The 18,356-nt window shown below is 37.5% G+C and overlaps 1 protein-coding gene and 4 non-coding genes across 5 annotated transcripts; 4 read left to right on the top strand and 1 right to left on the bottom strand.

Annotated features, from left to right (window-relative positions):
* Positions 1–275: 275 nt before the first annotated feature.
* On the bottom strand, positions 276–10,843 carry LOC138908475 (uncharacterized). Its single transcript, XM_070199144.1, has 2 exons — positions 10,764–10,843; positions 276–882 (listed from the first exon to the last, which is right to left on the bottom strand). The coding sequence occupies exons 1-2, from the start codon at positions 10,841–10,843 to the stop codon at positions 276–278; spliced, it is 687 nt and encodes a 228-aa protein (XP_070055245.1).
* LOC117275450 (small nucleolar RNA Z267) lies at positions 5,108–5,176 on the top strand. Its single transcript, XR_004505617.1, has one exon. It is a non-coding gene; the product is annotated as a small nucleolar RNA Z267 (small nucleolar RNA).
* Positions 5,327–5,422, top strand: LOC117275451 (small nucleolar RNA R44/J54/Z268 family). Its single transcript, XR_004505619.1, has one exon. It is a non-coding gene; the product is annotated as a small nucleolar RNA R44/J54/Z268 family (small nucleolar RNA).
* Positions 5,488–5,571, top strand: LOC117275453 (small nucleolar RNA R44/J54/Z268 family). Its single transcript, XR_004505621.1, has one exon. It is a non-coding gene; the product is annotated as a small nucleolar RNA R44/J54/Z268 family (small nucleolar RNA).
* Positions 5,904–5,983, top strand: LOC117275454 (small nucleolar RNA snoR122). Its single transcript, XR_004505622.1, has one exon. It is a non-coding gene; the product is annotated as a small nucleolar RNA snoR122 (small nucleolar RNA).
* Positions 10,844–18,356: the final 7,513 nt, after the last annotated feature.

Raw genomic sequence — 18,356 nt, 5'->3', positions numbered from 1 at the left:
CATAGACTTCAAGGATTAAAAAAATAAATGTGGACTCCTGATTTGCTGCAACACTTCCTTTTCCTTTAATTAACTGTAGAAGTTTATTGTTGGGCTTGGGCCGGTGCTTAGCACCGGCATTCCCCTGCTAGTATATATACAAGCATGACAAATTCATGGCTAGCTGACAGCGTGTTGGTTCGTTCATTCAGGGGCGGCTCAATGATATTTGTGGCCTAAAGTCAAACTTCAATAAGCGGCCTTAAGATTTTTGTTGTAGAAAAAAACTCATACTTTTATTTGAAATTTATTTTTCTAGCTTTTTGAGATGCGAAATTATTAATAATTTGTTTGTAATCGGTTTCTTGTAATAATTTTTTTTCAATTGATAATATAGCTAATCCATTTAATCTATTTTGAGACATTGTTGATCTTAAGTAAGATTTTATTAATTTTAATTTTGAAAAACTTCTTTCCGCAGAGGCAACTGTTACAGGAATTGTTAACATTATTCTATAAGCAATATAAGCATTTGGAAAAGAATCAAGTCTTTTTATATGATTAAGTATATCGATTTGAGTATTATCTTCTACATGTATTATTTCCCTTAAAACTTTTAATTCATAAAATAAGTCTAAACCATCAATATCAGAGTTACTATTATGTTTCAAAGAACATTCAAGGTTAAGACAATTTTTCTTTAAGTTCTCATCATCTTGAGATCTCAACTTTTTGCCACTAAATAGGAAACCAAAAATATTTTCATATGCTTCAAATTGTTCAAATCTACTTTGAAGTGAAAAAATAGCTTGGTCTACTATGTATAAGAAGTAATCAACTCTAAAAGATTCTTCAAGAGATTTTATAATTTCATTATCAACATTCTCATCAAATTGTTTCTTTCTATATATTACACGTTTATTACATTCAACTCATATGCAATTTCCTTAGCAGAAATCATGACAGTTGCAAATCCTTCTTCTCTATATTTTTTGAAAAAAGAAATCAAACCCCTAAGTTGATCTATGGCAACATCAATATCCATACCTTTTGATTGTAAATGTTTGCTAACTGAATTAACTGCAAATAGTATATCATACCAAATAGTCATACCCAGTAAAAACTCAAAAATTTCAAACTCATAAGTTGCTAAACAACTAGCTTCGCTTTTAGTTTTTGGATCCTCACTAACTTCTACTAATTTTAATAAAATATTTCTTATTTGTGGAGTTTGAAATCGTATTGCTTTAATACTTTTAATACGACTTTTTCGACGCGTTTGTGATAATGATTTAAGAGTTAGGCTAGGTACATTATCTTTTAAAAATTTTCATTGCTTAGTTAAAAAAAGAAAATAGTGAATATATGCGTTGTACTACTCCAAAAAATGATATAGCTTTGGCACAAGAATTAGCCATATCACAAAGTACCAAATTTAGATTATGACAACCACATGATGTATAAAATGATTTAGGATTTATGTCGAGCAGTCTTTTTTGCATTCCTTGGTGTTTTCCCTTCATATTGGATCCATTATCATATCCTTGTCCTCCTTAAATTATCAATATCAAGTCCAATATTTTTTATCTCATCTACAATAACTTCAAAAAGACTTTTTCCACTTGTGTCATCAACTTTTAAAAACTCTAAAAAATATTCAGTAATTCTTACTGGAGTTACAGTGATGTCGGCACTCCGTAATATAAAAGACATTTGTTCTTGATGACTTGCATCTGGAGTGCAATCAAGTATGATTGAGAAGTACTTTGTTTCTATAATTTTGTCAATAATTTTATTCTTAATTTTACTAGCTAATAAATTTATCAATTTATTTTGTATATTATGTCCAAGGTAATGATTATGGATTTCATCATGCTTAATTCGGCGAACATGTTCCTGCATGATTGGATCAAATTCTGCAATCATTTCAATTAGACTCAAAAAAATTCCGTTACTTTCTTGATAGTTCTTTTCATTTTTTCCCCTAAATGCCAAATTATTTTTTTCAAGAGTTTTTATCACAACAATAATTCTTGATAATATATTTTTTCAGTGCTCTCTATCTCTATTGATTTGTTCTTGAACATCTTTATTAATTATTTTACTTTTGTGCAATTTCATTTCTAAATCAATCCATGCACCCATATTAATAATATGTTCTTTTGATGTTTCATGAGCTTTGAGCACTTATATTTCTCCAATCATTACTTCCATTAATAGCTAATTTACTGCTACAAAAGCTAGAAGTAGTATTAAACAACTTACAACAAAAACAAAATACCGTATCCAAATCTTTAGAGTAAACTAACTATCTTCTTTCATGTCTTTCTCCACTAGCCAATTTTTGAATATAATTTGTAGTAGAAAAATATCTAAAGAATTTATCCTTTGAAAAATATATTTTAGTAATTTTAATTAGCCCCTTTTCTACTAATAGATCTCTCAATTTTGTATCTATACTAGTCCATTGACTAGGATCATATATGTTCCTGAGAGTATAATTATCCAACTTATTTAGAACTTCTTGTTTTTCTTGAGGATATATGTTAGGTTTCTCCACAACTTCTCCTCCTTCCTCTTCTTCTTGAATTTTATTATTGCCTATCTCAATTATATTAGTGATTTGTTCATATATCATAAAATCTTTCACATTTTCTGATTTAAATTTTTTAATATTCGCTATAAATTTATCAAGTGCTTCTTTTTGGGATTGTACTAGAGTTTCAATCCTTTTTCTTTTTTGACGTTTTGAACATCCGGATTCATATTTTCTAGTTGACATATTAAAACTCTAATAAATAACTAAAATATCAATATATACTTATAAAGAAAATATATCCCCCCAAAAATAAAAAGTAGATACAAATAATAAAATATAGAACGATCAAACCTTATTCAACAAGACAACAAATAGATAATTTGATAAGCTTTTGCTACTTCAAAATTCTTGATGTAAGACCAAAATACTTGAGAGCAAATTAAACAGATGGTACTTGTGTAGTTGTGTTATGCTATTTTATTTTGAGGTAGTAACTGAATGAGATTTGAAATTTGGAATGTAGAGTCCATACAAGGCTTTGCAGAGAAAGATAAAAAAAGATAAAGAATGTGGGCCCATTTTATAATAATAATGGTAGATAAATTAGACAACCTAGTGGGATGTTCACGCGTGGGACATGAATTCCCAAAATAGATTCCTTTTCCAATTGTTCTCCAACGTCAAACTTGCATTTTTTTTTCTTTTCAAATACTTAATATTATTAAAACAAATGGACAAATACATTAAATATCAGAAAATTTTGAAGCCCCTACAAATAATGAGCCCTAAGCAGTTGCTTTACTTGCTTGGCCATTAGGCCGGCCCTGACCGTTCATTGACTAGCATTGTTCATGATTTAGACTAATGGTTCAAAGCAACCATTGTTCCTCTTTTTTTCGTTTCTACCTTTACCACTTTTGGTCTTACCACATTAGTAGTTAATGCGTTACGAATTTTCATAGGGAATTAACCCAAATAATCCTCACCTAATCTTTTAAAATAAAAATAGTCGGTGGATATATTATATATTTATATATATATTAACTGTGTATATAATTTATGTATACTGGGTAAAAAAAAAAAAAATTTGGCCAGTTTGTGTAACAATCGTCTTCATATGTGCCACTGCGGTCACTTTTGGGCTTTCTAGTGTTTTATTAGCCCGTTCAGCAGTAGCCTCAATAAGTGGATCAAATACACGAAGAATTTAGCTGGGCCTTATCCACGGCAGCCCATAACCTAGTAAGCAGTAGCTCTGATTAACGTCGACTGTTGAAATTAATCTTTGTGTTTTCAAATAGGTCGTTTAAATTTTGTCCCCATTAATTTGTGCAAAAAATGACCTAAGATACACATGTAGCAGATGGAAAAATATTTTTGAACAGGTTATGCCTAGTGGGTTGCAACTTTATTACAAATCTATTTTACACATTATACTTTATTAAATTATTCATAAATCTTGCCAAATAGGTAAATTGTGCATTGTTCACAAGTTATGACATATAAGTCATAACTTTCGTACAATTTCAATTTATATATCTTGTTAAATCATTCACAAGTCTTGTCGGATTGACAAAACTTATCATGTTCACAAATTATGCTGAGCAAGTTATAATTATAGTACAATCTTCATTCTACTCGTTTTTAGATTGTTCACACGTCTTGCTAGTCTAGCATAACTAGTACTATCTTCATTCTTTTCATCGACTTAAATTTTTCATAAATGTCAATTATGTATATCTTGTTCAATAATTTATAAGTCTTGTCGGACTGCAAGATTTGATACCGTCTTCATTCTACCTATTTTGTTCAATTGTTTATAAGTTTTACCATATTGAGAAAATTAACATTTGTTTATTGTGTAAGCTAGTTCGTAAGAGAAAAGAGTGCTTTTTGCAACTAGTACAGAAGTACTTGAAATCCCAAACTACTGAATAAGTTAGGGGTGCAAAAGAGAAAGCACTTTATATTGCAGGGGTAAAAACAATAGAAGGAAGACATAGGAGGAACTAAATAGAAATAGCACACTTAGAGGGGTATCATAGCAATTGCATTGCCCCCTTTCTTAAACCCTAGTTTCGAACCCTCCACAGATCACAGTACACATGTATATATAAACACCCCCATTTATCTCCAATATCCAGGACTAGAAACCCTAGCAGTAACACATCTTCTTTTACGCCCAGCCGACTTCGCTATGAATTCTGCAGAGTTCTGACACTTAATAAAATCTCATTCCATGTATGTTTTATTTGCTCATTTGGTCGTTTTTGTTTGTGTTATTTGTGTGATTTTTGTGGTGTATGAATATGATACCCTTTTGCCTCTGATGGTAATCTTAAATCTCTAGATTTACCTTGAGGCATTAAGTCATTCTACTCATCAATTACTTTTTTTTTGAGATCTTAGTTTATAGGATATCAATTCTCCTACTTATTAGATTGGCGCAAGTGATGATATTTAATACACCATACTCCCTTGTGGAGAAGGATGAAGTTTGTTTTACATCGGAAATCAGAATCTCTGATGCGTTTTCTTTTTTCCCTTTTGTAATTTTCCCTATAATTTCATTTATTTACATTTATGTTGCCTCTGCCTATGATGGCATTAAATATACTTTGAGTATTTCACTATGAAACTAACTTAACTCTGAGGCTTGAGGTTATATTCCTTTCTTTCCACTCCATTCAGTTTTATCCATTTCCTTTTTAGGTTTCCTCTTTGTATGAAAATGTGATTTATGTTTTCTAGTCATTTTGTTATTGTTTGTAACTAATTAGCTTAGTGTTTCAATGTTACTGTTGTTGATTTGCAAGTGATGATAAAACAGACAGGGACATCAGAACCTCCATTATATGGGGAAAATGTGATGACTTAGTCTAATGGGAATCTCTCTGATGCAATTCGGCTAAGTTAAAATACCTTTCTCATTGTTTATGCTTTTAATTCACAAGTCTTTTCTTTTGATCTGTGCAAATGATGATAAAACAGACAGGGACATCAGAACCTACAAGGTTATGATGATTTGTCGATGGGAATCTCTCTGATGCACTACACCATTTTGTTTTCAGATGTGATTTTTGGCAGCTTAATCTTTTCTATAAAAGTAATATAATCTTGGAATTGCTGTTTTTAACACTCCAATAATTGATATTTGCCAGTGATGTTATTATTTTATGACTTGTGATTCGTGATCATGTCAATGAATCATCGCATCTGAGGCAAAGTAAATGTTTTTCATTTTGATGTTGCAAATTTGTTCTGCTCTTTTTTCTTGGTTTCATCTAATTTTTCTCCTCGACTTTTTGCCAAAAAGGAAAACGAAAGCCTGATTTGATTACAAATGATCAGAAAAAGGATGATGTTTTGGTTTTTTCTTTTTGTTTGCCAGTGATGTATTTATATTTGCATGTATTATCAGAAACAAGGATGATGATCTGCAAAATTGTCACTACCTCTGAGGCAAACTATCTATCGCCAATTGTTCTTTGTTTCTTTATTCGCTTAGAATAATAATGGATGTGTGTTTTGATTGCTGAGTTTGTCCTCTAAACATTTTTACAAAATAATATCCTTATTATCAGGATTCGATGGAGTAAAGGCTGTTGATTTTGACTAAAGAACTGTGGTTTAGACTTATTTCTAGTTAATTAAATCTAAACCCTTAATATTAAAATGGATTAGTGTTATTGATCCAAGTAGGAACTTGGAGAAATGTAGATAAGAAAATGAAGAGCTATATCCCTTAGTAGTGGAAGTATTTTAAGTGCTTCAATTTCTCTCTCATTCCTTCTACGCGATCTGCTTGGTCCTCGCTTTCGCTGTGCCTTAGCTTTTCCAATTGTGCGATCGGTCCTCGCTTTCGCTGTGCCTTAGCTTTTCCAATTGTGCGATCGCATACAATACTATCTGATCGCATAGTACAAATTTTCATTCGTGTTCAACAAGCCTTCGCGATTGTGGACAAAGACACGTGATCGCGATTAAGGAAACCAGAATTGGAAATACCAGATTTTTCCAAAGTTTCAATACACCTGTAGCCTATTCGAAATTCACCCGAGCTTTCGGGGTTCTAAACCAAACATGCATACAAATTTTCAAACATCATATGAATTTGCTCGCGTGATCAAATCGTCAAAATAACACCTAGAACTACGAATCGATAACCAAATCAAATGAAATTTTTAAGAAAATTTTAAAACTTATATTTTCACAATTGGACGTTTGAATTGCGACAAATCAACTCCGTTTCTTGCCAAATTTCGGCAGACAAGTCATAAATATTATAGTGGACTTATACTGGGTTTCGGAACCAAAATACGGAGCTGGTGTCTATAAATCCAACATCAGTAAATTCTTAAAAATAGGGGTCTCGAAATTCGATTCCGGGCATATGTTCAAGTCTCAAATCACGATACGAACCTATCGGAATTGTCAAAACACTAATATGAGTTCGTTCGCTTAAATGTTGACCAAAGTCAATTCGGTTGAGTTTTAAAGTTTTATTTCATATATTAATTCATTTTTCATACAAAAATATTTTGGAAATTATATGTATTGCGCATGCAAGTCTATGAATGATAAATAGTACTTTTCGAGGTTTTAGAAAATAGAATTACTTATTAAATTTAAAGATGACACTTTGGGTCATCACATTCTCTACCTCTAAAACAAATGTTCGTCTTCGAACAGAATTAGAAACAGTACCTGAGCTGGAGAAAAGGTGTGGATATTTATTCCGTATGTACGACTCGGACTCCCAGGTAAATGCCTTTACCGGCTGACCTCTCCATCGCACCCGAACTGAAGGATAACTCTTAGACCTCAATTGCTGGACCTGTCGGGCTAAGAATAGCCACCTGCTCCTCCTCGTAAGTCAAATCTTTGTCCAATTGGATTGAGTTGAAATTTAATACATGGGGTCGGATCACCATGATATTTCCGGAGCATAGACACATGGTACACCGAATGAACCGCTGATAAACTAGGTGGTAATGTAAGCTTGTAGGCTACTTCACCCACCCTTTTTGGCATCACCGTGCCGCACCGTGTCCTTAAGGACAAGTAAATGAGGATCATCATACTGCTGCTCTCTGATGCGCTCATATAAAGAAGATCGAGCGACTGTGCAAGCTAGAACCCGACTGGGTTCTGAAACATCTAACCTCACGAACTGATTAGCCAAGGTCTGAACATCTGCAGCTAACGTCCTCTCACCAACCAGAATATACGCAAGACTGCCCATACTCACAACCTTTCTACTCAAAGCATCGGCCACCATATTGGCCTTTTCGGGGTGATACAAAATGGTGATATCATAGTCTTTCAACAATTCCAACCATCGTCTCTGCCTCAAATTAAGATCTTTTTGTTTGAAAAGATACTGAAGGCTACGATGATCAGTAAATACCTCACACGAGACACCGTAGAGATAATGCCTCCAAATCTTCAGCGCATGAATAATTGCTGCCAATTCTAAGTCATGAACAGGATAATTCTTCTTGTGAACTTTCAACTGCCGCAACGCATATGCAATCACCCTGCCATCTTGGATTAATACTACACCAAGCCCAATGTGATATGCGTCACAATATACCGAATACGATCCTGAACCTGTGGGTAATACCAACACTGGCGCCGTAGTCAAAGCGGTCTTGAGCTTCTGAAAGCTCAACTCACACTCGTCTGACCATCTGAATAGGACACCTTTCTGGGTCAGTCTGGTCAATGGGCTTGCTATAGATGAAAACCCTTCCACGAACCGACGATAGTAACCTGCTAAACCCAGGAAACTCCGGATCTCTGTAACTAAGGTAGGTCTAGGCCAATTCTTAACAGGCTCAATCTTCTTAGGATCCACCTTTATGCCTTCTGCCGATACAACATGCCCCAAAAAGGCAACTGAGCTTAACCATTACTCACATTTTGAAAATTTGGCATATAACTGATTATTCTTCAAAGTATGAAGCACACTCCGAAGATGTTGCTCATGCTCCTCTCGACTGCTGGAGTAAATCAAGATATCATCAATGAATACAACTACAAATGAATCCAAATAGGGCTTGAACACCCGATTCATCAAATCCATAAATGCTGCTAGGGCATTTTTCAACCCAAATGACATCACTAGGAATTCGTAATACCCATACCGAGTCCGAAAAGCTGTTTTAGGGACATCAAGTGCCCTAATCTTCAACTGATGGTAACCAGACCTCAAATCGATCTTTGAAAATACCTTGGCACCCTAAAGCTGATCAAATAAGTCATTAATTCTTGGCAGCGAATATTTGTTTTTGATAGTGGCCTTGTTCAACCGTCGATAATCTATATACATCCGCATAGAGCCATCTTTCTTCTTTACAAATAGTACTGGTGCACCCCAGGGCGAGACACTAGGTCTAATAAATCCCTGATCAAGCAAGTCTTGTAACTGCTCCTTCAATTCTTTCAACTCCAGCGAGGCCATACGGTATGGTGTGATAGAAATGGGCTGAATGCCCGGAGCCAAATCAAGACAGAAGTCAATATCTCTGTCGGGTGGCATTCCGGCAAATCTGCAGGAAATATTTCTGCAAATTCACGAACCACTGGTACTGAGTTCATATAAGGAACATCCACGCTGGGATCACGAATATAAGCCAAATAGGCTAGACACCCTTTTTCGACCATGCGCTGAGCTTTCATATAAGAAATAACCCTCCTGGCAGAATGGCCAGAAGTTCCTTTCCACTTTAACCGAGGTAACCCCGGCATGGATAGGGTCACTGTCTTGGCATGACAATCATGATAAGGTGACAACCAATCTATACCCAAGATGACATCAAAATCTACCATATCAAGAAGTAGAAGATCCACACTAGTCTCAAGACTATCAATAGTAACCACACACGAACGATATACATGATCTACTACAACAGAGTCTCCCACCGGTGTAGATACACACACAGAAACACTCAGAGGATCACAAGGCACAACCAAATATGAAGCAAAATAGGAGGACACATAGGAATAAGTAGATCCTGGATCAAATAGAACTGAAGCATCTCTATGGCAAACTGGAATAATATCTGTGATCACAGCATCAGATGACTCAGCCTCATGCCTAACTGGAAAAGCATAAAATCGGGGCTGAGCCCCGCCACTCTGAACTGCGTCCCTGGGACGACCTCTAGCTGGTTGGCCTTCACCTCTAACGGTCTGACCTCCACCTCTATTGGCCTGACCTCCACCTCTAATGGCCTGACCTCCACCTCTAGCTTCCTGACCCATACCTCTAGCTGGCTGAACAGGCAGTGAAACGACCAGTGCCGATATGATGGCACGAGAATCTTGCCGAGATTTGTTACTCGCCAACCTAGGGCAATACCTCCTGATGTGACCAATGTTCCCACATTCATAACACCCATCCTGATGCCGTGCCTGCTGAAGATGAAGCTAACCTGAATGGGCCGGATAACCGCTGTAGTGCCTCTGGAGTGGTGGTGCATTGATATGAGCTGAATGTCCACTAAGTGCTGGCTGCCCATAGTAAGGTATAATAGGACCGTGACTCCCTGAAGCACCGGGAGATGCATGAAGTGCTGAATGAAATGGTCTGGGAGGATGACCCCTACCAAAATTACCCCTGCCTCCAGGCAAGGCACCACTAAAACCACCGAACTGACGAGGCCTCTTATCAGACCTCTGCCCTCTCTCCTGTGCAAGAACCATCTCGATCCTTCTTGCGACATTAGCAGCCGCCTGAAATGAAATCTCACTTCCGGTCTTCTTGGCCATCTGAAGCCTGATAGGATGAGTGAGTCCTTCAATAAACCTCCTCACTCTCTCTCCCTCAGTAGGTAGTAAAAGGAGAGCATGACGGGTCAAATCCACAAAACGGGACTCATATTGAGTAACAGTCATACTGCCCTACTGTAGACGCTCAAATTGCTTGCGGTAATCCTCTCTCAGTGTGATTGGAAGGAACTTCTCCAGAAATAGCAGAGAGAACTGCTCCCAGATAAGTGCAGGCGATCCAACTGGTCTGGCCAATATATAATATCTCCACCACCTCTTGGCGGAACCCGTCATCTGAAATATAACAAAATCAACCCCATTGGTCTCAACTATACCAATGTTCCGCAGCACCTCATGATAGCGGTCAAGATAATCCTGTGGGTCCTCAGGAGGTGTAACACTGAAGTGAACTGGAAAGAGCTTAGTAAACTTATCTAGTCTCAATAAGGCCTCAAAAGACATGGCAGACCTATCACCGGTCAGTGCCGCAATAACTGGCTGAACTACCCCAACTGGCGGGGCTGCTGAAGCCTGATTCTGGGGAGCCATCTGTTCTGGAGCGGGAGTAGTGGGAGTTTGTGCTCCTCTCCCAGCCTGTGAGACGACTGGTGCCACTGGAAATGTACCATTCTAGGCCACGCCCTCCATAAGACTTACCAAACAGATTAGAGCGTCCTGAAGCACTGGAGTAGCTATGAATCTTTCCGGGACCTGAACTGGTCCAACTGGTACATTCTGAACTGGAACCTCCTCCTGAAGATCCACATAAGGTTCTACAACAGGTGCAGCTGCTCGAGCTCTAAACTGAGCTTTACCTCTGTCTCTGTCTCGGCCTTTAGCATGACCTCGGCCTCGACCTCTACCCCTGGCCATAGTTTCCACCAGGGGTTCTGGTCCCTGTCCATCGGTAGATGTATTACGTGTTCACACTATCTGCGAGGGAATAAGAGTAGAATGGTTCAATCATCGATGATAGAAATAAGTCGCACGACAGAATAAGAAAGAAATGATATTGTTCCTAAACTTCATAGCTTCTGAGAGATAAGTACAGACGTTTCCGTACCGATCCTTCAGACTCTACTAAGCTTGCTCATGACTCGTGAGACCTATGTAACCTAGTGCTCTGATACCAACTGTCACGACCCGAAATTCCCACCTTCGGGATCGTGATGATGCCTAAGATTTCACTTGTTAGGCAAGCCAACGTTAGAATACTATTAGATATTTTAAAACAATTTTAAATTTAATTAATAACAAAGAAACATATGCAGAAGTAAAGTCTGAATTATAGTGAATAATCCATAATAATAGCGATGTCTAAATACTATCCTAGAACTGGAGTCACAAGTGCACGAGCTTCTAGAATAATACAAATAAAGGTCTGAATAAAATAAAACTGTCTGAAAGCAAATACACAGCTAAAATAAGATAGTCAGGGACTTCAGAACTGTGGATGTTGTGCAGTTATACCTCAAGTCTCCTCTGAGTAGTTGAAATTCGAGCAAGCCTATGGTACGCCGCTGGGACCAACTCCGAAATCTGCACAAGAAGTGTAGAGTATAGTAGCAGCACAACCGACCCTATGTACTGGTAAGTGCCGAGCCTAACCTCGACGAAGTAGTGACGAGGCTAAGGCAGATCACTTACATTAACCTGTATGCAATAATAGTAATAGCCACAATAATAGAATTAAATCAAGTAACTCATTTCTAATAGTTGAAGCCAACTCAACAGTCATAACCAATTATTATTTCAATCAATTTCCGTTGCAGCGTGCAACCCGCTCCCACAACATGTTCATTTTCAATCCTCCTATATATTTATTTTTAAACAAGTATATATAGACTTTTAAATAAGTCTGTTGCGGCGAGCAACCCGACCCCCCCAATATGGACTTTTAAACAAGTCTGTTTCGGCGTGCAACCCGATCCCCCGATATGGACTTTTAATAAGTTTGTTGCGGCGTGCAACCCGATCCCCCAATATGGACTTTTAATAAGTCTGTTGCGACGTGCAACCCGATCCCCCAATATGGACTTTTAATAAGTCTGTTACGGCGTGCAACCCGATCCCCAATATATTCATTTCAATCAATTCTGTTGCGGCGTGTAACCCGCTCCTCCAATATATCTATTTACTAATTCTTATAGAAGAAATTGCGCCAATAAATGCAACAATTAATATGAAGTTTTTAAGACAACAAAAAAACAAAAATTATGATTTAACTATGAAATAAATAATGACAAATAATAATTTATTATGGAAATCAGGGAGGAAATATGCAGTTTACTATTTAATATGCTAAATATCAAGTAGCAATTAATGCACAGAAATCAAATCAGCATGTAACAATTATTGCAGGAATTCAAGAATTAATATTTGACAAAGAATAGGAGAGAAACAATTATCATAACAATTAATTCGTGTATTAAAATAAATTTAGGGTTTTCAAATAATTATGTAAACAATTTATTTGACGACGTATAGACACTTATCACCTCGCCTATACGTCGTTCACATGCATTTCACATAACAAATAATTTAAGGGTTCTATTCCCTCAAGTCAAGGTTAACCACGACACTTACCTCGCTTTGCAATTTCAATTAATTACTCGACCACAACTTTTACTTTTAAAATTATCTCCAAAAGCTTCAAATATATTCATAAACAATTCGATATACTCAATACCAATCATAGGAATTAATTCCATATGAATTTAGTAATTTTCCGGATAAAGTCCGAAATTCATTTTAATATTCGAAGTGGGACCCACATTTTGAATCCCGAAAAAACTCACAAAATCCGAACACCTGTTCCGATACGAGTTCAACCATATAAAAATTATCGAATTCCGACATCGGATTGACTTTCAAATCTTCATTTTACATTTTCGGAAGATTTTATAAAAATCTAATTTTTCTCCCAAAATTTCACGGATTCATGATATAAATGAGTATGGAATCATGAAATATAATCAATATAGGATAAGGAACACTTACCCCAATATTTTCCCGTGAAAATCGCCCAAGAGTCCCCTTACCCTAGCTCAAAATCGAAAATGGTGGAAAATGGGTCGAAATCCCATTTCTTGAACTTAAGTTCTATTTCTCGGATTTTTACTCATCGCGATCGCGGAAATTCGTTCGCGATCGCGTAGAACAACTTCTGCCCAGGTTAGTTTAACTCTACGCGATTGCGTAAATGGCCATGCGATCGCATGGAACATTTTCTCAACCTTACGCAATCGCGTACATGCTTATGCGATCGCGTAGCACAATTTCAGTGCTTCAGCTTCTGCCTCATTCCTTCTATGCGATCGCAGCTTGGTCCTCGCGTTTCACGGATGAAGACACGTGATCGCGATTAAGGAAACCAGAACTGGAAATACCAGATTTTTTCAAAGTTTCAAAACACCCGTAGCCTATCTGAAACTCACCCGAGCCCTCGGGGCTCCAAACCAAACATGCACACAAATTCTAAAACATCATATGAACTTACTCGCGCGATCAAATCGCCAAAATAACACCTAGAACTACGAATCAGACACCAAATCAAATGAAATTTTCAAGACAACTTTAAAACTTATATTTTCACAACCGGACGTCCGAATCACGTCAAATCAACTCCGTTTCTCACCAATTTTGGTAGACAAGTCATAAATATTATAGTGGACCTATACCGAGCTCCAGAACCAAAATACAGACCCGGTGTCAATAAATCCAATATCAGTACATTCTTAAAAATCATTACGCTTTCAAACTTTTAATTTTTCATCAAAATTCCATATCTCGGGCTAGGGATCTCAGAATTCGATTCCGGGCATACGCCCAATTCCCAAATCACGATACAGACCTACCGGAATTGTCAAAATACTGATCCGAGTCCGTTTGCTCAAAATATTGACCTAAGTCAACTCAGTTGAGTTTTAAAGCTCTATTTCACATTTTATTCCATTTTTCACAATAAAAATTTCCGGAAAATCATACGGATTGCGCATGCAAGTCGAGGAATGATAAATAGTGCTTTTCAAAGTCTTAGAACACATAATTACTTATTAAATTTAAAGATGATACTTTGGGTCATCACAATTTTCTTTTTCGCAATCGCGATGGTATTTCCGCGATCGCGAAGGTATTTTCGCGATCGCAATGCATTGATTCGCTCCGTTATTATAAACTACTCTATTTCGAGGGTTTTGGCCATTTTTACATTTTGGGAGCTATGGAGCTCGGATTGAGGTGATTCTTGAAGCAATTTTCACCATGTGAATTGGGGTAAGTGTTCTCTACTCGGTTTTGGTTATATTCTATGAATCTATCTTCGATTTTATCTTTTGATTGATGAACTTTAAAGAGTAAATTGGGGGTTTTGTCCTAAAGTTTCATAATATAAATTTTTGAGTTTTGAATATCGAATTGGGGTCGGATTTGAGTGAAACTTGCATGGTTGGACTCGTAATTGAATGGGTTATTGGATTTTGTAAATTTTGTTGGGTTCCAAGGTGTGGGTTTGGGCTAGGCTTTTGGCCAATTTTGGGCTTTTAATTCAAGATTTGATCTCTTTCGATCGGTATTGGTTCCTTTTGCATTGTTTGATGTATTTGACTTGTTTTTGGTTAGTTTCGAGCCGTTCGGAGGTCGGAACGTGCGGGATGGCATTTTGGAGCATCGCTTGGCTTGCTCGGCATTGGTATTGGCTTGTTCAAGGTAAGTAACTCTTCTAATCTTAGTGCTGAGGGTATGAAACCCCGAAATACGTGTTATGTGATTGGTATTGAGGTGATGCACATGTTAATTGACGGGCGTGCACCCTGTGAATTGTGACTCTGTTGTTTCCATGGCACTGCATAGTGGCCCTATTTTGTTGATATCCATGTTTTCACCATGTGATAAAGTAATTGAGGTGTCAATCATGCTAGATATCATGTTTAGGCTTTATGCCAATATTGTTGGGACCCATAGTGGTCGTTTCTTGCTGTCATCTCACTGATTTCATTGATATTTTGTACTCAGTCATATTCATGCATTCATATCATATCTCAGTCTCAGTTGTTATTTATTTATTGATACATCATATCATTGTTGTCGGGCTAGTTTCATGACATTGTGAGCCCGTGAGTGAGACTGGAGAGATTGATGACTGAGTGAGGCCGAGAGCCTGATTATGAGTGACAGTTATGGGATCGGGTTGCACGCCGCAACATGCTATATTGATTTATGCCTGGATCTAGGTTATGATAGATCTTGGGCTGTAGGAGCCCCTCCGGAGTCTGCACACCCCCAGTGAGTGCGGTTGATATTATTGAGGGATGGATCTTCCCTGGACATGGATCTTGTCCGAAGTATTTTATACTCGGAGATGGATCTTCTCCACGGGCCGGATTGGCCTTCCTCGGTACTGAGTGACTGATGGTCAGTGATGTATATATTCTGGTATGGATCTTTCTTGGGCCGTATGGGCCATATACAGTATCGAGTGGTTGAGCATGATGAGCGAAAAGTATGAGACAGTGAGATTGAGTACTCTGAGAGAGTGAGTACATGATTCATCTCTGAGATACATGGCATTGGCATGCACACATGACATATAGGCATAGAGATGCATTTCTCCTCATGCTGTACGGTATCACGTCATTCATGACTTTTTACACACATTGATATGTGGGCATAGAGAGGTATTTCACACTTGCTATCTGGAAAGAAAATGAAACATCTTATTTATTGTGGCAAGGATATTACAATTTTCAAACTTACTCGTATTTTGGCATTTTCGGTAAAAGATTGGGTTTTCACTAAGATACTTGAAAAGCATGACTATTTTCTGGGACGAGTTGAGCATTTTACTTTTGAGATACATCTTTTATTACTTGTATTATGCTGTTATGAACTGTTGTGGGATATTGGTATTGTACCCGACCTTGTGTTAGCTCGTTACTACTTTCAACCTAAGGTTAGGATTGTTACTTATTGAGTACATGGGGTAGGTTGTACTCATACTACACTTCTGCACCTTGCGTGCAGATGTTGGTTGCTGATGTTGTTGTGTTCGATGGGGAGCTGGATTGAAGATGTACCTGCATCCCGGTTGTAGCTGCCTCTTTTTCGTGGTAGCCTTAGATCTATAAAACTCTGTTTATGTACTTTTCAAACAGACTATGTATTTATTTCATTTTCGCTTTGTAAACTCTATTCTTAGAAGCTCATGATTTGCACTACCAGTTCTTGGAAAATGTATAAGATTTAGATATTTCTTTACTTAATCATTTTATTAATTATTATTGGAATTGGTTAGATGTTAATTGGCTTACCTAGCGGGTTGGGTTAGGTGCCATCACGACTAGTGGATTTGGGGTCGTGACAAGGTGGTATCAGAGCTCTAGGTTCATAGGTTCTACAAGTCATGAGCAAGTGTCTAGTAGCGTCTTACAGATCGGTATGATGACGTCCTTACCTATCTTCGAGAGGCTACAGGACATTTAGGATATACTTCCCATCTTTCATTCCTTATCGTGTGGCATTGATTCAGCTTGAAGCGTAACTCTTTGAATTCCTTCTACGCATTCGTATGCGCATGCGAGCGCTCGATATCAGCTGTGCATCGATGACTTGTGATTCCATGGAAGAGGTGCGAGATGTGATTTCGGTATGCTAATGATGGGCCAGTCTGAAGGACCTGAGGCTGGGTTTTGACTGTAGCTTGAGCATAGAGATGTTGATTATGTGAGCACGTGCTTTTGGACTTAAATGTATGGTAGCGTCCATGTGAGTGGAATTTGTGGCTCGATGAGCGGTTGGATGGCTATATAATGAGTATGATATGACTGTGGAAAGTATTCAAATTGTTCGAATGTGACGAAAAGAGTTTGATTGAGATGTAAATTTGGTGCTTGATTTCCATCTTGATTTGACGCATAGTCTCGAGTTATAGGTGCGTTGAAGGACCTCTCATGTTGTTTAGTTGTGGAGTGTAGTAGATTTCATGTCATGTTATGAGTTTAGACTCAAGAAGATTAAGTGATTGTGTAATAGTTATGACTGTGGAAGAGTATAGAGAGATATCGATTTGAGGCAGAGCATGCGGGTATCTCCTGCGAGGTTCCTGAGATTGTGTGGTCCTTATGATGTTTTGTAGAGAGTTCACTTTTACCAATGAATGATATATGTTGCAATTTGAGTTTGGATCGCTGGTGGAAGTTGGCCTGACTATTACAAGGGTGAATGCGAGATTTGCATATGATGTGAAGTTTTAGATGGTTTGCGTTACAAGAGCTCAGGAAGGATTTGGTTGAATCTCACTACGGTATTATGGCAGTAATAGAGTATGGGCATTGTAAGTTGTGTGTTTTGATCTATGGCTTTGAGCCAAGTGGGGGAGTCTGCTATGGATAAGTTGATGGCACGGTTATATGTTGAATTGGTTTCAGTTTGAGGCATACTGGTGAATCAGTTATGACTGCAGAGGTTGAGTTCGAGGATGACTTGAGTTAAGGAATTTCTGGATACGGGTTGTATTATGTTTCAGGGCATATGGGAAACACTGAATGATTGAGTTATTATCCGTAAAGAATGTAGGGTGCATGGAGTAGGGAATTCACTCGGTTGCTTAGAAGTGTGGATTACTTCTTAGGGTGTTGGTATGCAAATGGGGCACAAGTCGTTCGGTATATTTGATCGGTTTAATTGAGATTTGAGTAGAGTGGATGACTCTCGAGAATGGTCCTAATGAATTCAAGATTTATATGTAACAATTGGGAATCTTTAGGATGTGTAATTGGCTAGAAACTGAGATTTATATGGGAGGGTATCAAGACTTGTGGCATTTCTATATCAGTATGGACTCTACATGTCAGAATCAGAAAGGTGAAGGTAATGTCTTTAGATTCGCAGGAAGTATCTTCAGAGTAAGTATTTTGGTTGTGGTACTTCTGGGATACATAAAGAGGGAATTCAGCGGCTTATAAGCCTTAGGGCGGTGTGATCCTATGCTAAAGTTCGTGGGGCAAGTTTTGGTCAAGGTTAGTAGTGTTCTAGTAAGGAAAGGTATCAATTCGAAGGCAACTTG

The sequence above is a fragment of the Nicotiana tomentosiformis genome, chromosome 3 (genome assembly GCF_000390325.3).
Source record: "Nicotiana tomentosiformis chromosome 3, ASM39032v3, whole genome shotgun sequence".
In the NCBI taxonomy this organism is placed as follows: domain Eukaryota; kingdom Viridiplantae; phylum Streptophyta; class Magnoliopsida; order Solanales; family Solanaceae; genus Nicotiana; species Nicotiana tomentosiformis.
This window is presented reverse-complemented; position numbering and strand designations above follow the sequence as displayed.